The 27,420-nt window shown below is 31.7% G+C and overlaps 4 protein-coding genes and 1 pseudogene across 4 annotated transcripts; 3 read left to right on the top strand and 2 right to left on the bottom strand.

The window, feature by feature from the left end:
• The first annotated feature begins 4,695 nt into the window (after positions 1–4,695).
• Positions 4,696–6,700, top strand: LOC124843684 (UPF0481 protein At3g47200-like). The gene has a single exon (XM_047320487.2). The coding sequence runs from the start codon at positions 5,092–5,094 to the stop codon at positions 6,391–6,393; it is 1,302 nt and encodes a 433-aa protein (XP_047176443.1). The 5' UTR covers positions 4,696–5,091; the 3' UTR covers positions 6,394–6,700.
• A 4,987-nt stretch (positions 6,701–11,687) lies between these two features.
• LOC124843686 (UPF0481 protein At3g47200-like) lies at positions 11,688–13,129 on the bottom strand. The gene has a single exon (XM_047320489.2). It carries the CDS (start codon positions 13,030–13,032, stop codon positions 11,809–11,811), a length of 1,224 nt encoding a protein of 407 aa, XP_047176445.1. The 5' UTR covers positions 13,033–13,129; the 3' UTR covers positions 11,688–11,808.
• Positions 13,130–14,152: 1,023 nt separating this feature from the next.
• Positions 14,153–16,187, top strand: LOC124843685 (UPF0481 protein At3g47200-like). The gene has a single exon (XM_047320488.2). The coding sequence runs from the start codon at positions 14,623–14,625 to the stop codon at positions 15,904–15,906; it is 1,284 nt and encodes a 427-aa protein (XP_047176444.1). The 5' UTR covers positions 14,153–14,622; the 3' UTR covers positions 15,907–16,187.
• A 5,262-nt stretch (positions 16,188–21,449) lies between these two features.
• Positions 21,450–22,689, top strand: LOC148204126 (UPF0481 protein At3g47200-like; annotated as a pseudogene).
• Positions 22,690–24,735: 2,046 nt separating this feature from the next.
• Positions 24,736–26,491, bottom strand: LOC124843690 (UPF0481 protein At3g47200-like). The gene is made up of 2 exons (XM_047320496.2): positions 26,365–26,491; positions 24,736–26,278 (listed from the first exon to the last, which is right to left on the bottom strand). The coding sequence occupies exon 2, from the start codon at positions 26,260–26,262 to the stop codon at positions 24,973–24,975; it is 1,290 nt and encodes a 429-aa protein (XP_047176452.2). The 5' UTR covers positions 26,263–26,278; positions 26,365–26,491; the 3' UTR covers positions 24,736–24,972.
• Between the last annotated feature and the right edge of the window lie 929 nt (positions 26,492–27,420).

Here is a 27,420-nt window from a genome sequence, read left to right as displayed (position 1 = left end):
TTTTCTGTGAATAGTTTACTGTGCGAGTGTATATAGGAAGAAATGGGTTTTTTTACGAAAATAGACAAATCTGTCTCCTATGTTAGGAGAATAGGCAGATTTTAATGCCCCTCTAGAAAGTTTCAGTTTTGTCATATCTGAAAAGTTCAAGTTGTGCACTTCTAAACGACTTCAATGACCATTAATCAATTATGTATTACTGAATTGTAATCAATTACGAGAACTAGTACTTTAAGGATGAAGTTGTGTGGAATAGATGGCTTGAAGGATGAAGTTGTGTGGAATAGATGACTTGAAGGATGAAGTTGTGTGTGGTAGATGACTTCAATGGTGAAGTCATGTTGGGGTAAGACTTCGACTTACCCCTTAAGGTCGTTGACGTAATTGATTAGGAGGTGTACAAGGAGCATAAAATCGTGAGGCATGCACGATTTACTTATTTTCATAATTTTTTTAAAATTTACCTATTCTCGTAATATAGAAGATAGATTTGAAAAAAAGAACATGAACAAATAATTGTAGTTATAGTTTTTGAAAAAAAGATACAGAATTCCTCCCGAAATTGGTTAATCTGGTGATGCCAGAAATTTCAATTCCTTGCAGCCAACTTTGGCACACCCAGAATTAACTCAGAATTAACTACGAAAAATATCAGCATTTTTGTAATTCCATTTCATGTTGTTTGTTTATGAAAGTTATATATTTTTGCAAACCAGAGGCGTGAACGTGAACAGCCAAAATAACTGAAGTAGGAAGAAGGACATAAAAGGAACGAATTACAATTTGGTATTTTTGAAGCCACCCTACCAAATATTTCGTATTTGTTCCCATGGAAAACGTATTTATTTATATAATCTCACACAGTAAAACAAATGTTTTTGTTTTTTATTTGATGAAGATCACGAGGGCATACCGTAGTTTTATGGTATTTGTACTGTATGAAGTAATTAAGCAGGTACTTTTAGGTCAGATTATCTTACGCTCTACAAATATATTGTATTAATAATTAACTATTTGGTTTGATTACCTAAAATATATTGCACTAATGGTTAATCAATGGACGTGGCTGTCACAAGCTTTATAAGTAGACAACTGATGTCCAGGTATCATCATCTTCTTCCATCCTAATAAAATATAGACATCTTTATGAAACATATCTGACTTGAGCGTCGGAGTGTTTTGTGCAGGTCAACCACCAATCGAAAAGGATTACTTGAAGAGTTGGTCGATCGGAGTATAGCAAGGAAGGACCCTCGGACAAATGTTACCGAAACATTTTGGCGCCCACCGTGGGGCTGAGCGGCATTCCCATGAAGCCACAAAGAACCAGACGCGTGCTCGGTCTCGACATCGCTACTTCGGATCAACACTAGGTTTTGCAACAAGAGTAAAAAATTCCGTAATAATTTCTAAAGGCATGTCTTTTGTTTTGAGAACTTTCAGGAACGTTCAGCCCTACATCCAAACTTGACAGGTTCTAGCTTTCATTATAATTTCCAAATTATAATATATTTGTTTAACTCATTTTTGTGAGTAAAAATATTATGCACATAATGGTTCAGAGCTGCGTTCAACCTTGTGAGGTTCTACCCACTCTTAATTTTAAATTATAAAATATCCTGCACAGGAAGGTACAGAGCTGTGTTCAACCTTGTCAAGTCCTACCAACTCTTAAATTGTAAAATATAATGCACAGGATGGTTCAAAGTTGCGTTCAACCTACCTTGTCAGGTTCTACCAACTCTTAATTTTAAATTATAAAATATCCTGCACAGAAAGGTACAGAGCTGCGTTCAACCTTGTCAGGTTTTATTGACTCTTAATCTTAAATTATAAAAGGTACAGAGCTGTGTTCAACTTTGTCAAGTTCTACGAACTCTTAAATTATAAAATATTATGCACATGATGGTTCAAAACTGCTTGTCAGGTTCTACCAACTCTTAATTTTAAATTATAAAATATCCTACACAACAAGGTACAGAGCTGCGTTGCGTTCAAACTTGTCAGGTTCTACCGACTCTTAATCTTAAATTATAAAATATTATGTACAGGAAGGTACAGAGCTGCGTTCAACCTTATCAGGTTCTACCAAATCTTAAATTATAAAATATCATGCACAGAATGGTTCATAGGTGTGTAACAACCTTGTCAGGTTCTACCAGCTCTTAATTTTAAATTATAAAATATTATGCACAGGATGGTTCAAAGCTGCGTTCAACCTTGTCAGGTTCTACCAACTCTTAATTTTAAATTATAAAATATCTTGCACAGGAAGGTAAAGAGTTGCGTTCAACCTTGTCAGGTTCTACCAACTCTTAATTTTAAATTATAAAATATTATGTGTAGGAAGTTTCAGACCTCAACTTGGTCAGCTATAATGGCCGCTCAGAGGAAGTCAGAAAAATGGCTTCAGAAATCCCGGCTCAACGCAGGAAGTCACAAAAATGACTCCTGCCTCAAGACCGCTCGGGGGAAGTCAGAAAAATGGCTTCAGAAATCCCCGCTCAACGCAGGAAGTCAGAAAAATGACTCCTGCCTCAAGACCGCTCGGTGGAAGTCAGAAAAATGGCTTCAAAAATCCCCACTCAACGCAGGAAGTCAAAAAAATGGCTTCAGAAATCCCTGCTCAACGCAGGAAGTCAGAAAAATGACTCTTGCCTCAAGACCGCTCGGGGGAAGTCAGAAAAATGGCTTGAGAAATCCCCGCTCAACGCAGTAAGTCAGGAAAATGACTCCTGCCTCAAGACCGCTCGGGGGAAGTCATAAAAATGGTTTCAGAAATCCCCGCTCAACGCAGGAAGTCAGAAAAATGACTACTGCCTCAAGACCGCTCGGGGGAAGTCAAAAAAATGGCTTCAGAAATCCCCGCTCAACGCAGGAAGTCAGAAAAATGACTCCTGCCTCAAGACCGCTAGGGGAAAAGTAAAAAAAATGGCTTTAAAAATCCCCGCTCAACGCAAGAAGTCAGAAAAATGACTTCTGCCTCAAGACTGCTCGGGGGAAGTCAGAAAATGGCTTGAGAAATCCCCGCTCAACGCAGGAAGTCAGAAAAATGACTCCTGCCTCAAGACCGCTCGGGGGAAGTCAGAAAAATGGCTTCAGAAATCTCCGCTCAACGCAGGAAGTCAGAAAAAGAACTCTTATCAGTCAGCTACTCAACAAGTTCAGCTTGGTCAGGTTCCAATGCCTTTTCATTATAAAAATAAATATTGAAGCGTTTACTTTATTTAAAAGCATATTTTTTGGAGTGAAAATCTCTTGCAGAGAAAAAAGTGTCAAAGAAAACTCTTAGCATTTTCTGTTCAGTCTAAGGAACAAATCCAAAGAGAACTCCTAGAGTTCGCCGCTCGGTACATAGAGCAATGAAGACTTAAAGCATCGAAGATAGACTTCCTAAAGACCTCTTTTAAAGCTCATAATAATCCCTACCCTACGCACCTCTTTTAATAAAGAGTTTGCTCGGACTTGGGGGGATTATGTATTATATGAAGTATACCGATCGGAATTGATTGTCATTAAGCAAGTACTAATAGGTCAGATAATTATTGGGTTTGATTACCTAAAATATATTGCACTGATGGTTAATCAATGAACGTGACAGTCACAAGCCTTATAAGTAGACAACTGATGTCCAGGTACCATCATCTTCTTCTATCCTAATAAAATATAGACCTCTTTATAAAACATATTTGACTTGAGCGTCGGAGTGTCTTCTGCAGGTCAACCATCAATCCGGAAAGGATTACTTGAAGAGTTGGCCGATCGGAACATAACAAGGAAGGACGACTGATCCTCGAACAAATGTTACCGAAACAGTATTTAAAAGTTTACCAATAAATATCATATTGTCCAAGTGGAAAACAAAACATAATCAGTAGTTTAAATCCAAGTTTCAAAGAAAGTTATGTCCCACGGTCGAAGGTCATCTCGAAATTACGTATACTTCTCAATAGAAACCAACGCCAAAAGTGAAACGCAGCTTGAACATTGCATTCTTCGATAACCGATATAATATGATACATATCCTTAAATTATAAAAAGAATCACAGATAGAAGTAAAGAGAAAAACTTAAGTTGTTGGAGTTTGACAATTCCTTGACCGCTCTGAGAATATTTCCTCAGCAACTAATAAAAATAATTGGTTGCTTGAAAAACGATTCACAAATTAGCTAAATAATAGTACAGATTAATTCAACAACTGTTAGGAGTTTAATGGCAAATAGCTGAACATTTAATAGCAGAATCTTTATTATTGTCCTGCTACGGGAGAGTCGGTAAGTGCTGTCAATGCCTGTAAATGGAATACGGAACTTGATTTGTGCTGTGCATGAGTATCAAACAGACATCAGAAAATACGTAAATAGGATTTATTATTCACATGGAAGGAAGTTATATATCAGTGCCACCTAAATTTTATTATGTTCTTGTATATTAATTCTGACAGAAGTATAGTTCTATTTCATTCTTATTATTTATATCTTTGAGTTTGAAGCACTTATGAAAAAAAAAACAAAGCTGATATATACAGCTACAGTGACGGTAAAATCTTAAACCAAAAATTATTCTATTTTTAGCAAACAATATTTTCATTCTTATAGACACTTACTCTCTCCTTGGTTCCATCATCTTACAGAAAATCTATGGATTCTGCGAGGAAGGTTCTGTTTACTTATCCTGTGGAATTTCTACTCTTACCCAGTGAAAATGTTAGGTCGGAGACTTTTTTATTACATCACTATTCGACAAGTGTGTCGTTATCCTATGTTTCCAACCAACGTACATTTCCCACACACTCACCCGTCCGATTTTCATCAACGCTTCAGATTCGCTGTGAATATTAAAATAGTACTTTCATTTGTAAAGATTTTTCTATGCCATTCTCGTATAGACTGAAATCGGTTTCAGGCGATGTTTCCCCTGGAGAAAACCAGAAAGGATGAAGCTTCGGTGTGGGGACTTGGAAATTCGATCGAAAGACAAAGGAACTGGGTAATAGCTGCTATAATTCGCCCTCCGATCTAAAATTCCTAGCAAAAGTTTGTAGATTTTGCTATCTGGATTTGCTTTGCGCTTAACCTTACTAGAAGAACGATGGCTCAGAATGGTGTTGTGAACGGGATTAGGGCGATGCTGGAGGGAGCAGAGGCTGCCGTAACTGAGGAGTGTTGCATCTACAGAGTGCCCTCTGATATCCGCAAACTGAACGAAGAGGCGTACACCCCAAAGGTTGTTTCTATAGGCCCTTTTCACCACAATAGCCCTCACCTCCAGAACATGGAAAGACACAAACTCATTTACTGCAAGGCTTTTCTTGAACGATACCAAATAAGTTTGGAGAGCTGGATCCACTACATAGAAAGGGTGGAGCCCAAATTTCGAAGTTGTTATTCAGAGACCCTTCACTTCACCAAGGAGGAACTGGTGAGGATCATCTTTGTGGATTGTGGTTTTATATTTGAGCTGTTTTGGTGTATCTTTTATGAAGAATGGTTGGGGAAGAATATCACCTTTCTCATGAAACCTTTGTTAGCTACTAATATAAGATTAGATCTGTTGCTGCTTGAGAACCAACTTCCCTTTTTTGTTCTTGAAGACCTCTTCAATCTCTCCTTCGCCACTGCACCTGCCGCTACTCCTAACAAAAAGATGCCTTCATTTCTTGAGTTAACCTTTGACTATTTTATCTATTACAATAGATCCAAATTGGCATCTCAAAATATTCGCATAATGCACTTCACGGATCTGATCAGAATATTTCACTTGCAATACCTTTTGCAATACCCTTTGCAACACCCTTTGCAACACCCTTTGCAACACCGGGTTCAGACTGATGAAACAATAATACATCTTCCTAGTGCTACTGAGTTGTCAGAGGCAGGTGTGAAGTTTATGGTGAACACCCAAAGTGACTGCTTACTAGACTTGAAATTTTCTGGAGGGGTTCTTCAAATCCCACAGTTGAAAGTCGAAGATTGGACTGAACGTTTGTTCCGCAATATGGTGGCTTTGGAGCAGTGTTACTATCCTGAACAATCCTATATTACAGATTATGTTGCTATATTAGACTTCCTTGTAAACACCAGCAGAGATGTGGACTTACTCGTTCGAAAGAGAGTGCTGGTGAACTGGCTAGGGGAGAGTGATTCTGTGGCTAGCATGTTTAATGGTCTTTGGAAAAACATCACACATATAAATTTCAATTACCAGTACTTTCTTCTCTGCAAAGACTTGAATGCTTTTTGTAGCAACCCTTTGAATAAATTGAAGTCCACTCTGAGGCGAGATTATTGTAACACTCCTTGGCAAACTGCTGTTTCCACTGCTGGAATTGTTCTCCTTTTTCTCTCTTTAGTTGAAGCAGTTTGTTCTATCTTGCAAACAGTTCAGAAATAGAATATGCCTCCTCCACGTCAAGACTTCTCAATTTCGATTATTGCTAAATGCTGAGTCGTTGCGTTCCTTTTCTCTGGAAATGTTTGGATGGTTTTCTTATCTAGATGTTGTAGCAGATTGATTTAGTCTTTGATGATTTCTTCATCACGATTGGGATGATGGATATGCATGAAGTTCAGTGCTCTTCTACCAGACTGTGGTGCAAACTATGATTTAATGATGCTAATTCTCTCAGCAGCTAGAGGCGTTGTTGTTTTGTGGTTTCACTACATCTAAAATAAAATAATATCAAGGATGAGTTTTTTCATTCACAATTTCATACAGTTAAAGTTAGGAAAATAGTTATATTCGTGTGGTTTAAACTATTTATTAACTAGTATATATACATGGCTTTCTAACAACATGTGAACCTCTAAAACATTAAAAAACAAAAGAGAGTTTTGTGAGAGTTGTTTAGAAAGGTAGTCTAAGATTGTTGAAAAGTTTTTTTTTTCTTTTCAATTTTTATTAATATATTTGATTATTTTTTTTCACAATTTTATGTATGTTATGATCCCATTTTTTAACAGGTGATACGGGCTTCAATTTAAGGTTTTTGAGGGAGAATATTGAGCGTGAGATCACAGTTCAAATCACACTACCTTATGAGAGAGGGCGCATTAAATGCCACATAAGGTTAAAACTAATACCACCTCATCATCACACATATTATCTAGTTTTTACTTTCTTTTTTAAAATTATATCTTTTCTTCAATTATTATATTTGTTAAATTCAACCAAGAACGAACAATTTATTTAATGTCATGATTAGATTTACTATCAATAACTTATACTCAGGAAACCAAAGATTTTTAAATGATATCAATTATTTTGTGAAAGAGGTTATTTTTTACTAAGTCACCATTGAATGACACATATTAACCACTTAAGTAGAAAATAGTTAATTTTGATTATTAGTTATAACATTTGTTCCAATTGATAAGTGATTAGTTTAATAATTGATATCATATCAAGATTATAAGTTTGATTTATAGTAAGATAATTAGTAAGAAAGAGATTGTTGAAGGTGATACTAATTATCATAGAATCAAGTTATAGTCAAATTATCATATTTGGGATAGTGTGCTTTTAAATAAAAAGAATCACACTTTAATTATTTGTTATAATTTTTGGCATAGTGACAACGTTCAGTTTGATAAAAGATAGATAACATTCTCAATTGTAGATAGGATTAAATATATTTTTAGTCCCTAAATTTTTATGTAAAATTAAAATTTGTCCATGTTCTAAACTTTGATACAATTTGGTCTCTAAACTTTAAAAATAAATAGATATAGTTCTCCTAACTAAAATGTGTTAAATATTTTTGATATGTCAAATGACGTTTTAGGCTGACGTTTTAGTTGTATACTCGTTTTACGCATTATATTTTTTCACTTTTAAAATTTGATGACCAAATTATATCAAAGTTTGATGACTAAAAATATATTTAACTTTATTAAATATTATCTAACTTGAGAATTGAAATATCTAAATGGATGTCCACTCACACAAAAACAAATTAAACTTAACAAACCAACATTGTCATTCACTCAATTAAATAAGGTGAAAGGAATGGAAGTTAATTTTTTATTGATTTGAATTTTCTTTTAGAAGAATTAGAATCTAGTAGACCCATATCATGTTGTACTTGTGATGTTCCTTCTAGTTGTAATCTATCTAAGATTTCTATCAAATAAGAAAAATGAAATGTTTGCTTTCTAAAAAACACTCATAACATTGTGAGAATACAAGTTCTTTTAATAGAATTCCTTCCAACATCAATCGAGTCTTATCCCTTGTCATGCAACAAAAAAGATAAAAAAGACAAGTTGTTAGCATCATTATGTAGAAACAAAAATCTTGTCCAACACTATTGATAAACTGAATCATTGAAAGCAAATACATAGCTGAAAGTTTCAAGGATGTGGTGTTGGCTTACGTGGTCGAAGAAATCCTAATTGTGGGAAATAATGCTCCTATTGCCACAAAATGAACCATATTGTGGATGAGTGCTAAAGGGTGACAAAATGACTAGAATTATGTCAATGTTTGCAGAGATGTCTCTACCTCTACAGAGACCTAAACCACTCAACACGTCAACACTAACGATTCTCTTAGTTCCTTCACTCCAAAATAGACACACAATTTACTAAAGATAATAGAAAGTACTAACAATTCCTCACACAGTGTCAATGAAGTGTAGTGAAACACATTAATAGACAAACAAGGTGTTTTTTCCTAGATTATAGACATATGAGCCATTGATCATCTTACCCATGAGAAAAATATTGTCACTTTCCATCAAATAAAACCTATAATGGTCAAACTATTTAACGACTTGGTTGCCACCGCTCAACGTGCGGGGACCATTCAATTTTAAAAAAAAATCATTATTTTTAATGTCCTACACATTGTGATTTTTCTTTCTACACTCTAACATTTTTCTCTTATATGTGTTAGATTTAGGAGAACTTTACCTTAAAGATGATTATTGTGCTAATGTTAGATACAACGTTTTTTTTTTCTTTGCTATTGATTCTCATATTCAGATAAAGGTTTTTAACAATTCAGATTGAACTACTTGTTCAAATACTAGAAGATTCACTGCAAAGATCTGTATTTTCTTAGGATCTTTCCTCATATCGTGGAAATCTAAGAAATTCCACTAAAGCAGAATATTATACCTTATTACTAGCGTGTGAAATACAATGATTTTATTGTCTCTTTCATGATCTTCATATCCAAACAACTGTCTACTTTATATTGCGACAACAAGTCAACCAAATATATTGCTCACAATCATAGTTTTCACTAAAGCCCTGTTCTTTTGAGTGGGTTTGAGGGAGTGAATTTGAGGGGATTTGAGAGGCTTTGAAGATAATTTTTTTTTGTCGTTTCTTTGAGTGAATTTGAAGGTAAATGAGAGTGAATTTAAAAATAAAATTTGTGAAAATTAGTATAGAATTGTATTGACGTGACAAATTAAAAAAATTTATTTCCAAATTCACTCTCGTTTACTTCCAAATTCACTCAAATAAACTATAAAAAAATTTATCTTCAAATCCTTTCAAATTCCCTCAAATCCACTCCCTTAAATCTACTCAAAAGAACAGGGCCTAAAAGACGAAACCTATCGACTTAAACGCTCACCTTGTGATGAAAAAATCCAAGCTAATCTCCTACATATTTTTTCGATGACAATTGGCAGATATCTTCATCAAGTTTCCTCCGTGCGTTTATTTTCGATATATCATTTCCAAGATCGGTGGTGAACATATACCATCAACTTAAGGGAGACGGTTGAAATTGCTGAATGAATTATTGCTTAGAAACATTAATCAGTTTGGTTTTCAATTTTTTTCCCCTTATTCCCCTTTTTGCTTGTACATGATAACACACAGATGTCGATCAAAGAGTAAGTTCAGCTTTCTCCTTACCTGTTTTCCCCCTTTTTTCTTTGCACGGTTTCTCCAGCCATGGAAGCTCCTGCTACTACCGCAAGTCCTATGCCATCTCTGATATATCCTAAAATTAAACCACAAGTTAAAAGTAAACAAAAAAAAAATTACATCTGTAGCACACCATGTACAATAACTTGGTATAATTAAGTACACCTGCAAAATTCATAGATAAAAAATAAATCATACAAACATCCTTATAAAATTATTAGAAGCAAATTCCGTTCTATTTCTAATATCATTCAACGTATGCACCATGATTAATTTGTTTCTGCTGAAAGGATCAGAGAAACTTCTGCTGCTACCGCTCGAGAATGCTCCTCCTTCACCGATCGGTCTTTCTCGGTTCCGCCTGTCTCTTCCTCTCGCAATGCCAAAGTGGGGTGACAAAATTAGCCAAATCCGACTTACCTCCTTGATCTCCTGTTATTTATAGGGTTTCAAGAAATATTATCTATTAATTTACCTCGACGATCAATACTCACCTTAACTGCTCGACAATAACCGTTATTTCCTTAATTATGCATTCATTGACATTCAAAAGGTTGTCTCCAGACAACGGTTGTCTCCAGCCAACGGTTGGAGAATTCGCGAGTATCACCCTGGCGTCCGACCGGAAATGATCGGCTTCCATCACCCTTACATACCCGGTCAGTTGGATTAATACCTTCATCGATTAAGCATATCCGGTCGATCCATCCTACTTAGTAATAACACATAATTAATTAAAAAAACGCCTCATTTTCATATTCTTCAATCATATTTAAAGCTGAATTCTAGGCAAGTTTTATATACATCCCCATGTGCATGTACGACTTATGATAAAAAAAATACGCAAATGCTTGGAATAATATTTTATATACATCTTCCATAGTGTAAGCGTACTCTCTTATTTCCAGTTCAAATCTCAATAGTTCTTAATGTTTTGTTACGAATAAAATATTAAATAATAAAATAAAGACATTTCACCGCTTAACAAACATCTAATAGTTTATTTATCTAACAAACGAGAAGACTAATTGGATCTAATAATTTATTTACATAACAAACAAGAAGACTAATTGGAGAACATCTAATAATTTATTTATCTAACAAACATCTAATAATTTATTTATCTAACAAACACGAAGACTAATTCAGAAATAAAAAGTAAAATAAATTAATGCAAGAAAATATTTACTTCCTTTAATTTTAAATTTTATAATTTGTCTTTATAAAGGATTTTTTTTCTCTTTTATATGTTACTCAATTTTTTTTTTACAATATGTTACTCAACGTTCATTCATACGGAAACTGTATATATTGAATGGTAAGCATGACATAGGAATATATTCATCAGCTGAACTAGAGTATAAAGTAGCTTGTGAAACTCTTATGAAAGGAGTATGGATGAAATCAGATAGCTCACGGGGATTTACACTCGTTGGAGCATATAATAGACATCTTCATTTTAAATTTCAAACAATAAAAAATATTTTGATGGTTTAACAATTAAAAAAAAAAAAACTTTACAATGCTTTAATGTTATCTATTTTAATTTTACATTGAATTAAAATTGAATTGGCAACTAACAACAAAGATTAAAATATAAAACTTGTAGATAGAAGAATTAAAACGCCAAAGTTTTAATTAAAAAATACTAAAAAAATAGAAAATGTACACATACTAAAACGTAAAATTTTTGTCAGGACGAATTTTTTTTTATATAAATTAAATTATTTAAAAGTAAATTAAGATAAATTAAATATAATTGTCTTGCATTATAATAAGTAAACACGATATATATTAATAAATTATAACAAAAAGATACTGCAAACAGAACATTGAAAAGAAGTAAGTGAAGAATCAGAGAAAGAGGACACACATAAAAAAGAAACAAGAAAGGAACAAGATTATGAGGTGAGACATTTTAATACTATGTTGTCTGCCAAACAGAGCAAACTGTTTGAATAAAAGCGAGAATAAGGAGAATAACTGCAGAAAAGGTAGCAGCAGTTTGCCAAGGTCCTCTACAGTAATCACGTCTGAGAGTTGACTTCAATTTAAGACTTCGACTTTTATACAAAGCATCCAAGTCTTGCCAAAGAGAAATGTAATCAGAACTAAAATCTGAGAGAACGATATTTCTGCAAAGACGTTTAGTCTTTTCTGCTGCAACATCACTGTCACCTAATAAATTCTCCATAATTCCCTCTTTAACCAGTATATCCACATCCTTCCCTGAGTTTACTAGATATTGCAGAAGAAGAGCATACTCTGTTATGTAGGCTTCTTTGGGATAGTGAAACTGCTCCAAAGCCACCATGTTGCGAAACCACAGTTCGGTGTTATCAGTCATTTTGAATTTTGGGATTTTAAGAACCCGTTTTGAAAAACTCAAGTTCAGTAAGCAATTAGTTTTGATGCTTGCAAACCTTATTCCTGCTTCTGACAACTTAGTGACACTAGGGATATGTGGCCATGTGTGGAAAATCCTTGTGGTTTTTTCTCTTTCATATAAATGAAATGTTCGTAACAGATCCGTGAAGTGATGACATGTAATATGGCTATGTGACAGATTGGACTTATTGAAATACTGAAAATATTCAAACGTAAGCTGGATAAATGATGTGGTGTCATCGTCGACAGACAAACCGAAGAGATCATTGAGAACAAAAAAAGGAAGTTGGTTCTCGAGCAACAACAGATCAGAAAATATTGCATTTTCAAACCATGGTGTTGAGAGATACGTCTCGGATGTCCTATAGTGGTGAGCTATCCAAAAGAGTTCGAGTATAAAACCTGAATCGACGCATATTATCTCTACCAGTTTTTTCGTGTTGAATTGAATTGCGTCTGAGTAGCATTTACGAATTTGAGGTTCCTTACCTGCGATATATTTGATCCAAGTTTCCATATTTGTGTTGGTTCGTTGGAGAAATGACTTGCAATACATTACTTTGTGTCTTTCCATGTTCCGAAGACGGTGGGTGTTATGATGATAAGGGCCGATGGAAACAACCTTTGGGGTGTAAGCTTTTTGGTTGAGTTGGCGAATAAGTAAGGGTACTCTGTAGATGCAGCACGTTTTAGTTATTGGTGAGTTTGCTCTCTCCAACACTCCTTTAACATGGATCACAACATCATCCATGTTCATCATTCTACTAATCTATCTCTTTTTTCTTCTGATCCATCTATTTATCATATGTCAACACACCTAAACTTATGGTGCTTTTTTTATTTTATATTTACATAATTCATTAGGATATATTTTTTTTAGTCAAGTTGTAAGAGTTTTTTTTAATCAGGAAGACAAAATAGAGTCCACTAACACCATGGAAGACAGCACCATTTTCCAAGCATTCACACGTTATCTAACTATCCGTAATATTTTTTTTATCGTAAGTCGTACATGCACATGGGGATGTATATAAAAATTGCGTAGAATTTCACCTTTAAATATATTTGAAGAATATGAAAATGGGGCATTTTGTTAATTAACTAATCATTGTGTATATGTTGACTGATTTTAGAAATAGAACGGAATTTGCTTCCAATAATTTCATAAAGATGTTTGTATGATTTATTTTTTATCTATGAATTTTGCATGATTGGTGTACTTAATTATACCAAGTCACTGTATTACAGATGTAATTTCTTCTGGTTATCTTTAACTTGTGGTTTAATTTTAGGATATCTTGACATGCTCACATAATATACATTTAGGACAAAGTGTACTTAGGAGGAGTGAAAAAGGTATTATGGGATTTGAATTGGCCACTAGACCCAAACCAGGAAAATAATCAACTATACTAACATAGTTATTTATATTGAAATGATACACTACACGCATGTATATTGGACTATGCCCAACATAAATAAAATTTTGAACTAAAATAATAATACAATTACCATACATTATGACCAAACATCCTTAAATCAATTACCATGCTGCTGAACAAATTTTTTTAGCTTCCTAAAGTAAGATTGCCATCTATTTGGTTTACGAAGGAGATATATCAAATGAAAAATACACTCATTTAACACATTACTTTTTAGTTTTTTCCTGTGAAAGTGTTAAATGAATGGAATGGTGTCAACCTACTATTGTCTTTGTGATTACAAACATCCATAGACAAATGAAGGGCACACGACAGAAGAATTAAGCCACCAAATATCCTTTCAAAAATGTCTTCTCCCACCATTATCATCACCAAACTGTAACTTGATGTAAAACAAAATCTCTACTGACTTTCATTTTCATAAGTTAAACGCAACGGTATGCATATGTCTAGTAAAGATTGGGCACAAGATATATAAGAATTTGTGGTATATATGATTAAGATTTTACAGGGAGGAAAGATGAAGAGAAACGGTTAGAAAGCTGCTGGAATTACGAATGCATGCATACCCGTGCTTTTGTCGATCATACTCATACTGAAGGTGTATCAGATATTGTTCTGTGATAAAAGAAACCCTTAGCTCACAAGAAATGAGTATTAATTATTCTGATTCTCTCAAGAAAAGCATCAAGCAAGAGATAAAACTTTCGGACAAAGACTCAAAATTTAATCGAAAGAAAGGAATCGTGTAATTCTGCATATTTCTCCACTCAGATTATTCCATCTTTGTTCATCACATTTCAACGACATTACGCATTTCTCTGATTTTCTTTTTCTATCATCCACGTATCAGAAGGATTCTGCATTTTCTCTGGGGTTTTGTTTTCTGGACATACTAAGTGATCAGAATGACGAACCACAGGGACCAGAAGGACGTTGTGATCGATATAAGGAAGAAGCTGAAGGAGGCAGGGCCACCAATAACTAAAAAGTGTAGCATATACAGAGTGCCCTTTGATATCCGCAAACACAGAGTAGATGCATACACCCCAAAGATTGTTTCTATAGGCCCTCTTCACCACAACACTCATCCTGGCCTTCAAAACATGGAAAGACACAAACTCATTTACTGTAACTCATTTCTTGAACGAACCCAAACAGATGTGGACACCTGGATCCGCTACATAGAAGGGATAGAGCCTGATTTGCGCCGCTGTTATTCAGAAAAGCTTGAGATCAGCAAGGAGGAACTGGTGAATATAATCTTGGTGGATTCTGGTTTTATATTTGAGCTTTTCCGGAAAGACTATTGCAAGGACTGGTCTGAGAATGACACATTTATTTCAATTCCCTTGATAAGGGACACTGTAGCAGTAGATTTGTTCTTATTTGAGAATCAGATTCCATTTCATGTTCTCACCGATCTTTTCAAACTCTCTCGCACCACTGGATCTGATGCTGGTAACAACGCCATTCCTTCATTTGATGAACTTACCTTTCACTATTTTGATTTTTACAACAAACCTAAGTTGAAATTCGATGATAAAAGTATTAGCATAAGTCACTTCACGGATCTAGTTAGAACTTTCCACTTGCAACATCCTCAGAAAAACCGACCTTCTAGGGATAATGAATTACTGAAACATGTTCCTACTGCTAACGAGTTGTCAGAAGCAGGTGTGAAGTTTAAGGTTCTCAACAGCGTCTGTTTGCTAGACTTGAAATTTTCAGGAGGAGTTCTTCAAATGCCGCGGTTGAAAGTGGAAGATCGTACTGAGGTTTTGTTTCGAAATATGGTGGCTTTGGAGCAGTGTCACTATCCTCTAGAATCCTACATTACAGACTATGTTTGTCTTTTTGACTTCCTTATAAACAGCAGCAGAGATGTGGATACACTGGTCCAACAGGAAGTACTGGTGAACTGGACAGGAGACACTGATACTGTGGTCAATCTGTTCAATAGTCTTGGCAAAAATATTACACAGTCAAACATGAATTCAAATTACCTTACTGTCAGCCAAAAATTGAATGTTTTTTATCGTAATATCTTTAATAAGATGAAATCCACTCTGAGACGTGATTATTGCAACAGTCCTTGGCAAACTGCTGCTACCATTGCTGCAATTGTTCTCCTTGTTCTCTCTGTCATTCAAACAGTTTGTTCTATCATCGGTGTACTCCCGAAAGAATAGATTCATGCCTCTATCTCCTTGAAGACCTGATCAATTCAGTTATTTTTACATGTTACATGCTAATTGTTGTGAGTGTTTTTTTTTAATCATTTCAATTTCGGTGTTTCAATGGTTTCCTCACTTGGAGTGTTGTAATTGATTATTCTTATGATGCTAAGCGTAAAGCTTGGTGATGCTCTCAAAGAATATTATGCAGAACATGATCTAATCTAATGTAATTAGTTTCGCTGGGACTGCAGAGATCTGAAATAAAGATAATGTCTTGAAAAGAGATTGTTCTATCTGCATGATATTTTTTTTTTCAATTTATTATATTAATTTCTATTATTATACGAATAAAGAAAATTGTCATATAAAATCTTCAGTTTTTCTTTAATGATATAATAATTTAACCTCAACATTATAATTTTCTTAAGAAAAAATATTATTTTAATTAGGCTTAATTATTTTTAATTTTTTCTAATTTTTACTGAAAAGTTACAAATTTGTTTTTATTTTTTTTATTAGGTTCGAATTTTTAAAAAATTAATTCAATTAAATAATTTTCAATAATATACCAACAATCAACAATGTTACATGTCAGTTTATAGTCTTTTATTTATTTTAATTTTAATTATTTTATCTAAACTTTTTTTATTATGTGTCAAGTATGTTGCATATCATGTAACATAGCAATGTTACATTTCACCGTCACATGTAATGTTATGTGTAATATTATCATTAAATATTATTATTTTGTATTTAATTTAATATGTATATATATGTTCTTTTATTTAATTTAATTTTAATTTTTTTAAAATAAAATAATATTTTGTTTCTTTAAATTAAAATAAAATTTATTATTTATATAAATATTATATTGATATTTTTATTAATGGTAGGAGGAGAAAATGTTAAAAAAATGAATTGGGTTGTAGTGGTAAAAACTGTGGGTTGCTTGGTAAAAAAAACAAAAATGGGAGCGTGTAGGGATAAAAGAAATTGGCCTAATAAAATAAAATCAAGGTGTAAAAAAATGGGATGGTGTGGGAATGAAAATGGACTTGAACTCAACAAAAAATCTAATTTTAATATTTTTATTAATTGAATTTTTCAATCAAAAATTAAAAAAATTAATTAATTAATTTTTTTAATATTTTTTTTAAATCTGAGGAAACTTTGTTTTACCCTTTTTAATTAAAGGTATACTTTTGAAATTTTTGATAAATAATTTTTACTTTGGACCAAATTAGATGTTAACAGAAGAATAACAAATACAAAATTATGATAATAGAGTGAATGCATACACCAATAAAATTAGCATATAAAACTTATTTTAGCAAAATGAACTGAAAAGTTTTATACAATACTTTTCTAATTCTTTTAACAATAAAGATAATAGAATAAACCATACCAATAATGACTAAGAATGACAACGGGTCGGACATGGATAATATCTATTCGTAATTCCTGCTACCTATACAGATACTTATTTAAAAAATATCCGTGAATATTTAAAAATCCACGGATAATAAAATTATAAAAAATATATAAAATATAATATAATTTAAATTAAATATAAATTAAGATTTAATTTTAATTAAATTTAACCTTATAAAATATAAATTAATGTTAATTTTAATTAAATTTATCTTAATAAAATAGAAATTAAATTTTTTTATTTATTTTTTAGGCTAACGAATATCTACGGATATGGACAATATAATACTCGCATCTGACCTATTTATTAACGAGTATTAAAATACCTACTACCACAATCCGTAAGTAATAAATATTCGCAGATAACAACTATCCGTTTTATCCGCAGATATTATCCGGATTTTTTTTGCCGTCTAATAATGATAGGCAAGAGAACTTTTAGGTGTATATTTAATTATATAAAAACTTTAAATATTGTGATATTTATTTAAAACTATTTTTAGTTTTATTCATGTAATATTAATACTTTTAATTTTTATATTACTGTCTACATTCCCACTATAAAATTGTTTACAAGCATATTAAAATAATGCTTTAGGTGTAGGTCAACATATTGTACACTGAATTAATCACTAGTATTTCGACAAAAGAAATATTTAAATTTGTTATTTAACTTTTGAAATATTTTGGTCACTAAACATTTGTATTGTTTATCATAGCTATTTTATTTAAACTAAAAAACTCACATCTTAGCAACCGAAAACTATATAATATTATTATACAATTCACATCCTGAGCAAATTAACAACCGAAATTATTTTTCAATTTAATAAAATTTGTCCCGTTCTCAACCGAAGAATTGGCTGCTGTATATTTTTATTTGGGTTAAATATGTTTTTAGTCCCTAAACTATTGGCCGTTTTTGGTTTTCGTCCCTCTTTCAAAGTAAGGTACAATTTGGTTCTCATTTTTTTCGAAACGTTCGTTTTAGTCCTCGGAATTTTGGTTTTAGTCCTCATTTGTTGCTAAATGAGGACCAAATTTTTAAACAGTGTTTAGTTTTCGAGGACTAAAACGAACGTTTCGAAAAGAATGAGGACCAAATTATACCTTACTCTTTGAAAGAGGGACGAAAACCAGAAACGGCCAATAGTTTAGGGACTAAAAACATATTGAACCCTTTTTATTTCAACCACTCAATTAACAAACGAAAAATTTGTGAAATTAATGAGCATAATTACGAACATGTTTTGATCATTAAATTGGTCTTCAATGTTTGGATATGACTAATTTTTTAATAACCGATCAACAATAAAAAATTTAATAATCATTTAATGATGGAATTAAAATTTAATCAATAATTACTTTAAAATTGAAGTTTTTTTCACATTTAACAATGGAATTAAAGTTTTTTTTTTCAATAAAGTGCATATAGCACTAATGCAAAAAAAAGTACATATGATCAACGTGACATTTTTGTAAATAAATGCAATTATTAGACATAGTTTAGAATTGTAATTTGACGTCAATTTGTTATACTGAGTAAATTTTGCGAAAATGTTTGTTGTAAAGATAAGAATGTATTTACGTATGAGGTCGAATTCCCTAGAATTAGACGTCAAAAGGATATAAAACGTCGAATGACCAGCGTTAGATGTTAAAAGGTTAGTGAATTCAATAAAAATTTGAGCGGAAGATTGAAATTTCATTTACTTTTCCCTTTTCTCTCCTCAAACTTTTATGGGATAAAGTTTGACGACCATTACATGTAATCTTTTTTTCATTTGTTACAAATACGTGTTAATTAACTACTTTATGTATGATTTTTGTTTGTTTTGATCGATTATTTTCGTGTTCTTGTCCTTCATAGGCGCATTATGTTTTCTCTCTCACTGGTGGCAAAACTTTATTTCGACGAACCCACTTTTTGAAGGTTAGTTTTCGTTTTCGTTTTGAAGAACTTATTTGTTGAACTTGTTTGTTGTTTTTTTGTTTAACTTGTTTGTTGTTGTTTGACTGAACCTGTTTGCTGTTGTTATTTGTTATTGTTGTTTGTTGTTGATACTACACTCCACGTTCATGGTTCATGTTTTATAAAATACCAAAAACTGACATTTGTTGTTTTTCTTCTTTTCAGGTTTAGTAGAGTTGTCAAAAAGGATCACAATTAATTAAAAAAACAAAAAAAAGTTTATTAACGTTGACAAAATTTGACATTAATTCGGTTAACGTGGAATTGTTCTATGTTTGACGTCAATTTAACGTCTTCCGATATAACGTCGACCTCAAATTTGATATGAAAGGTTAAAAAACACCGATGTTATAAAGTATTTTTGTATTAATGTTGAGTGATAATTCATAATATTTTAACAAATTGTTAAATCCGTAAGTAATATTCAATTGTGAAGATATCATTATTTTTATGTAAATCCCAATAAAATCACACTTATCTGTGTCATAAATGCAGTAAAATTGTAGCTAAAGGTCTGTAGCCACATTTTAGCCAAAAAAACAATTGTAATTCAAACCATATTTAACCAATAATATAGCAATCTTGAATTCGGTAATAAAGTGGAAAATAATATAATCATCTAACCCAGCTAACTAATGCAATCAACACCTTAAAAGCCATCACATGTATATGTAACATTTTGACATAAGCTATGATATCTGCTTTATGTATTATTATATGATTGTGCGCATTCGAACACGATAACTACTTATTTGTCCTACTCTAGCATGGCAATAAAGAAAAGTAGAACAAAATTTTGGTCAAATACTATCACCAATCACCAAACAGCTTTGAACTTTAGTAAATTAAAAAATTATTAGAGAATAAACATGGATGAATCATGATTTAATTTCATGTCATTGACTTAGTTAAAAAAACCACACTTGCAGTTTTCAGCGCTCATAACAAGTATGCAAGAAGATGGACAGATGTAAACGGTCACAAATATGTTTTTTTTTGGCATATGATAGCTTGCATTGAATTTAGACTTTTGGAACTTAAACTAGATCTATTCAAAACTAATTATATATACTAAGAGATAACAAAAACAAACAATAAAATAAAATAAACTAAACTTATATGAACGTTAAAGAGAATAGCCATGCTAAAATAGCATATTCAGAAGAAAATGCATACCTAAGATGTCTTGCTATACATATGCAAAAGATTATAACTATAGAGCAATAATTGACAATGTAAGATAACTTTGATTGGAACTTATAAGTGTTATAATTGTCCAAATTTATAACACATATAAGTGATTTGTACACCGTATTACCTTTATTTTTTCTTGAGATGATTATGATTTTTGTTAGTAAACTCTCGTTTAAATTAGATATTTTTGGACTGCATATGAACATTTTTTTTTCTATGATAAAATCATTCAATTTTTATTTATTAAAAATATTTAATTTTATGTTCTAAAAATTTTATTTTAATTTTCATAATTTTTGTATGTAAGTTCTAATGAATTTTATTTTTAAACAAAAAGGGAGGTGAGAGACATTTAAATAAAAATATAAAAAAATAGTGCCATTTATTAAAATATACAAAAAGTAAATAAATATACGATTAAAATAATGTAAACTCATTTTATTAAAAAGAGACACATGTTTATTTTTAGATTAGAAAGAATATAAATATAATTTAGATAATATATATTGCAAAAATGGAAAATCATAAGTTTTTACATTATGTTTAAATTCAGAAAAAGTCCAACTGTACTTACAATAATTTCAGCTTTGATAAAAAAAAATCTATTAATAATCTCTCATCGTAACGATGATCCTTGAGCATTGTAGAACTAGTTGCTTATATAATTCATTACGTGGAAACTACGTTAAACAGAATATGTCTCCTTACACCAAACAACTTTAATATTTATTTCCATTTTCTTTGGCAACAAAATAAAAAAATATAATTAAAATATTAATATAATGAGTTTTCTACAGGTTATAGTTTTCGAGGAGATACCAAAATACTAAAATATGATCTCACTTTCTTTGTAATCGAACACACGTTATGTCTATTTCTTGGTCTATTTGTACCAAAGAGGGTGGAAAGTGTCTGTGCATAGGGTGAGAGACAGAGTTCGATTATTTAGATAAGTAGAATGATGAACAAGGATGATGTTGTGATCCATGTTCAAGGAATGTTGGAGAGAGCAAACCTACCCGTAACTGAAGAGTGCTGCATCTACAGAGTACCCTTACTTATTCGCCAACTCAACGAAGAAGCTTACACCCCAAAGGTTATTTCCATAGGCCCTTATCACCGTAAGAACTCCCATCTCCAGAACATGGAAAGACACAAACTAACCTATTGCAAGTCATTTCTTAAACGAACCAACACAAGTATGGCAAGCTGGATCAATTGTATAGCAGGTAAGGAGCTCCAAATTCGTCAATGCTACTCAGACGCACTTGAGTTCAGCCCGAAGGAACTGGTAGAGATAATCTGTGTGGATTCCGGATTTATACTCGAACTCTTTTGGACAGCTCACTATAAGACATCATATGATAAGTATCTTTCAACTCCATGGTTTGGAATTATGATATTCTATGATTTGGTGTTGCTTGAAAACCAACTTCCTTTTTTTGTTCTTCATGATCTCTTCAATCTGTCCACTGTTGATGGTGACAGTGACATCCCTTCATTCATCCGACTTACATTTGACTACTTTGACTTTTTCAATAGATTAGATTTGTCTCCTGATAATCTTATCACAACATGTCATCACTTCACGGATCTAATACGAAGTTTTCACTTATGTGGAAGAAATAAGACTACTAGGAGTAGCCAATGGCCGCATATTCCTAGTGCTATTAAGTTGTCAGGAGCAGGAATAAGGTTAGGAAAGTAAGTGCTTTCTAAACTTGAGTTTTTCAAAAAGGGAAAAGGTTCTTAAAATACCAAAATTCAGAGTGGACGATGGTACTGAACTTTTGTTTCGCAACATGGTGGCTTTGGAGCAGTTTCACTATCCTAAAGAGGCCTACATAACAGAGTATGCTCTTGTTCTGCAATATCTAGTAAACACAGGGAAGGATGTGGATATACTGGTTAGAGCAGGAATAATGAAGAACTTATTAGGGGATAGTGATTCTGCTGCTGAAAGAACTAAACGTCTTTGCAGAAATATTGTTCTCAACGATTTCAGTTCTGATTACGTCACTCTGTGGCAGGACTTGGATGCTTCGTATAAAAGTCGTCGTCTTAAGTTGAAGTCAACTCTCAGACGTGATTACTGTAAAAGTCCTTGGCAAACCGCTGCCACCGTTGCTGCTATTGTTGTTCTTATTCTTTCTTTTGTTCAAACAATTTGTTCTATCTGGCAGATAAAACAGTCTTAGAATGTCTCACCTTCTTCCGAATATCATCAGTCTCCGTCCTTGTTTATTTTGTGCTCACATCAGAGTAACTCACTTCTCCTTCATGTTTTGTTTGGTGTGCCTTTTTGCTGTCAATTAATAACTTGTGTAGTTATTGTAATGCTAGACAATTATGTTTCATTTGTATTCATTTGTTTTTGTGATTATGGTTTTATTTTTAAAAGATATTTTAATCATTTAATTTAAATATCTTTGTTTTGGATCTTGTACAAAAAAAATTATTATTTTCCAGTCCTCAAGGTTATGAAAACTGTTATAATTCTTATATCTATAAATTTTATATTTAATCTTTGTTGTTAGTTGTCAAATCAATTTTAAATAATTTTTAAAAATTGTTAAAACATTAAAACTTTTTGCTGTTTGAAATTTAAAATAATTAAGATATTTGTCATATGCTCCCACAAGTAAATCCCCACGAGCTATGGTCTATCTATTTTCATCCACACTGTTTCCTTTAAGAATTTCACAAGCAAATATACAATATAATTTAACTGATAATTCTATTACTATGTTATCTTGGAACCTTTCCACCTTTCTACACCATACTTTAATATATATATATATATATATATATATATATATATATATATATATATATATATATATATATATATATATATATAAACTTGTATTAGTAAACTTTTTAACTTCAATTCTTAAATATTTATCACTTTTCAATATTTCTCAGAAGCAATTGATTATTAAGTATATAATCAAATAGAAAAGTTATTTATGATCACTAAGATGCATTTACATTTGATATAAACTTGGAGAGAAAATAGAAAATATATATTTATAAAAAGTAAAATCAAATATATAATAAATATAATGTTAAAATACTATAGTAATCGTATTTGTTTGAAAATCTTAAATTGATACTCATATTTTAATTGTCTTAATTGAATTTTTATTTTAAAAATGTGTTACATATTTTATTAACAATGTTAAATATGTGTCACGTGTTTCAATTTTTTTTTAATTTTTTAATTTTTTTAAAAAAACATTTCACATGTTAAATCAACATTTTGTCACCTGTGAAGTTATTGTTTCAACCTCAATTTGATTTTATATTTTTATTTTATTCAATTCAATCACATTTTATTTAATTGAATAATTTTATTTATCTTCAAATTAAAATCCTAATTGCAAAACAATTAGTCACCTATTTCAAAATTAGTCACTAAACAACTACCAAAATTGTAATCGCTAATTGGTCACTAAAAATTGGCCACTTCAAGGATGGCTAAATCAATTGCTAAATTAGTGGTTAAACTAATTACTAAATCAACTTGCTTATCTTCAATTTTTTACTATTTACAAATGTTAGATATTTAAAAGTAAATAGCTTAACAAAATAACGAACATTTCACATTGAAGCTTCCACTATATCGGCTTTCAAAATTAAAACATTAATAACATAATTGTTTTTACCTACGTGAAACCTTGGTAATACATCCTAATCCTAGCCAAATTAAAGTTAAAGAAGTATCATTTGAATCCATACATTAGAAAAAAAAAATAGTGATACAATTTGTCATCCAGATTCTTATAATAAAATAGGCCACCAAATACATGAATAGAAATTTGTGGCAGCATTGTCAAGAGCAATACTTCAACATGTTTCTTCGATGTCGAACATCCTTCCTTCCACTTTTATTGATAGACCTACACTAAAAAAAACTCAAAAAAAATGTATTGTTTTTACCAGTCCTTAAGTGTTAAGAACACCATATAACTCAAACCATCTTTAGGATTATCTTAATTAACATTTTGTTATATATATATATATATATATATATATATATATATATATATATATATATATATATATATATATATAATCATTGACCTGGTTCGTCTCACAAATAAAATTGGTCTTTTATTCCTTTAATTTTCAATTGTTAATCTGTTAATATAACACACGGTATACATTGGTACGTAGATTAAATTATTTATTATGTCAATAAAATAATTTGCAAAGAAAAAGAAATGAGATAAAAACAAAACTAAAATAAACCTGACATAATTGATGGCATTGAAATTACTAAACACGGTACATTAATAATTGGTAGCAAAATGACACACCAAATACAACATAAAAAAGAGAACTAGGTTGCTCTTAATTAAGCAACAAGACAAAGAGATCATGATACAATAAAGCTAAAAAAAAGGTACAAATGAAAAAAAAAAAACATAAACAGCAAACAAGGAAAGAGGAAAGAGTTATTGAGCAGGTATTGGGTTCTAACGCTTGTATACTTCCCAGATAGAGCAAAGTGTTTGAACAAAAGAGAGAACAAGAAGAACAATTGCAGCAGTTGTAGCAGCGCTTTGCCATGGACCTTTACAATAATCACGTTTCAAAGTTGACATCAATTTACGACAGGGATTTCTACAGAAAGCATTCAAGTCTTCGCAGAGATGAAAGTAATGGCAACTAAAATTTAGCTGCAGTACATTTTTACAAAGACCATTAATCATTTTAGCCGCAGAATCGCTGTCTCCTAAAAAGTTCACCAGTATTCTCTTACGAACCAGTAGATCCACGTCATGACTTGTGTTTACTAGAACGTCCAGAACTACAATATAATCAGTAATGTAGGACTTATACGGATAATGACACTGCTCTAAAGCTATCATGTTGCGAAACACAAGTTCAGAAGCATCATGTACAAGCAATTGCGGGATTTTAAGAACCGATTTTGTAAATTTCAAATCCAACAAACATTTACTTTTGGTTACCTTAAACCTTACTCCTGCTTCTGACAACTCAGTAGCACTGGGAAGATGTTCCAGCAATTTGTTGCTCCTTGAAAACACTGCTTCTCCTCTCGAAGGAAGTTTTAAGTGAAAGAATCGTATCAGATCAGTGAAGTGTTTTATCTCGTTATTGTTGACAAAAGTCAACTGGGATCTATTGAAACTGTCAAAAAACCTATACGTAAGCTCGATGAACGAAGGGATGTTACAATTACGACCATATGTAGAATCATAGCTGGCCGCAAATTGGGAGGATATAGAATAGAGATTGTCAAGGACATAAAAGGGAAGTTGATTTTCAAGTAACAACAAATCATATAGCATCATATCGTCTAGCCATGGTGCTGAAAGAGAATTGATGTCATCACTTAACACATTGTCATAATATTCTCTCCAAAAGAGTTCAAGTATAAAACCGCAATCCACAAAGATTATCTCTAGCAGTTTCTTCTTGTCGAACACAAGTGTGCCTGAGTAACAACTGCGAATTTTGGGCTCCTCACCTTCAATGTAGCTGATCCAGCTTTCCGATGTTGTATGGGTTCGATCAAGAAATGACTTGCAATACATTATTTTGTGACTTTCCATATCTCGAAGGCGATCGATGCTGTCGTGGTGAAAAGGGCCAATAGAAACAACCTGTGGGGTGTAAGCATCTTCGTTGAGTTGGCGAATATTTAAGGGTACTCTGTAGATGCAACACTCATTAGTTATGAGAGACTTTCCTTTCTCCAACAACTTTTTAATATCGATCTCTACATCATCATTGCTCATCTTTTTCCAGTAATTTCTGAAACCAGAAACCAAAATGGGGAAGGAATTAAAATGATGACATTAAGAAATAATCTAGCAGTGGGGAATTATGATATATATTACCTGATTGACGATGAATGTGCAGTGTTTGGGGTTTGTTAAATAGAGGAGTGAAGTTCACCCATACCTGCCGAGTTATTAGTAAACCACGCATTCATAATAGTTTTAATATCCACAACAACCAATATTTATATCTTAGTACAATGATTGACCAAGACAAATTTCAATCCTTTCCTTACTTTATATCGTTGCGCCAAAAATTTGTTACTCACGCACATGCATACACATAACATTTTTATTTTCCTATAATTTTTTTATTAGATAAAATAAACCATAGTAATAATAATTTTTTTTCAATATTCATGCATTAAATTCGTTTCTATACTTGATATATTTTTGTTAAATATTAACGAGATTTTTTTAGAATATTCCGTTAATATTTTCTTGAAAACATATTTAGTAGTGATCTTTTGATGGGTTATTTACTTAAAAAAACAAATGTAAAAGAAAAAACTTTATTATTCGAGAAAATATCCAATTTCTTTCACTTGAAAAAAACTTCTTGTAAAAGAAATAATTTCTTTTAAAAAATATGAATTTACAAATAGCTAAACAAGTATTTAAAGTGTTTTTTATTTTTAATTTATACTATTAGAATAAAAGAGAATGTAAATCTCTTAAAAGTAATGTAGCAAAGTGATAGCCTCAAAGATTACTTAAAAAACCACAAAGTGATAAGTCAATTTCTCCCGACAAGAACCAAGCAATTTAAATGATGTAGAGTACAAAAACCAAAACGCACAAGAAATAAAAGTGATAAAAACGTGCATATATTAACTGGGGCGCAGCGCAGTAGGGGCCGGATTCGGAATTTCTATAATTTTAAATTTCTATAATAAATACATTTTATTTTTTATTAATAATATTTTAACACACACTTTTTTCATATTTATTAGACATTATATATTTTTCATTATCTTTTTTCACTTTCTTTTCTTTTACAAATATAAAAGCTATTTTTATGATTATTTTACTTTTACAATATATGTTAAATAATGTAAATATATATGTGTCACCATATTATTATTTTTTTCTTTTTGAAAATCTGTTTTATCTTAA

This window comes from Vigna umbellata, chromosome 2 (genome assembly GCF_029865625.1).
Source record: "Vigna umbellata cultivar VRB3 chromosome 2, Vumbellata_1.0, whole genome shotgun sequence".
Taxonomy (NCBI): domain Eukaryota; kingdom Viridiplantae; phylum Streptophyta; class Magnoliopsida; order Fabales; family Fabaceae; genus Vigna; species Vigna umbellata.
The sequence above is the reverse complement of the archived record's forward strand: the minus strand, read 5'-3'. Positions and strand labels throughout refer to the sequence as shown.

What these genes read in the sequence shown, in the direction of transcription:
- LOC124843686 (XM_047320489.2), bottom strand. Translation starts at nt 13,032, where the DNA reads ATGATGAACATGGATGATGTTGTGATCCATGTTAAAGGAGTGTTGGAG.
- LOC124843685 (XM_047320488.2), top strand. Translation starts at nt 14,623, where the DNA reads ATGACGAACCACAGGGACCAGAAGGACGTTGTGATCGATATAAGGAAG.
- LOC124843684 (XM_047320487.2), top strand. Translation starts at nt 5,092, where the DNA reads ATGGCTCAGAATGGTGTTGTGAACGGGATTAGGGCGATGCTGGAGGGA.
- LOC124843690 (XM_047320496.2), bottom strand. Translation starts at nt 26,262, where the DNA reads ATGAGCAATGATGATGTAGAGATCGATATTAAAAAGTTGTTGGAGAAA.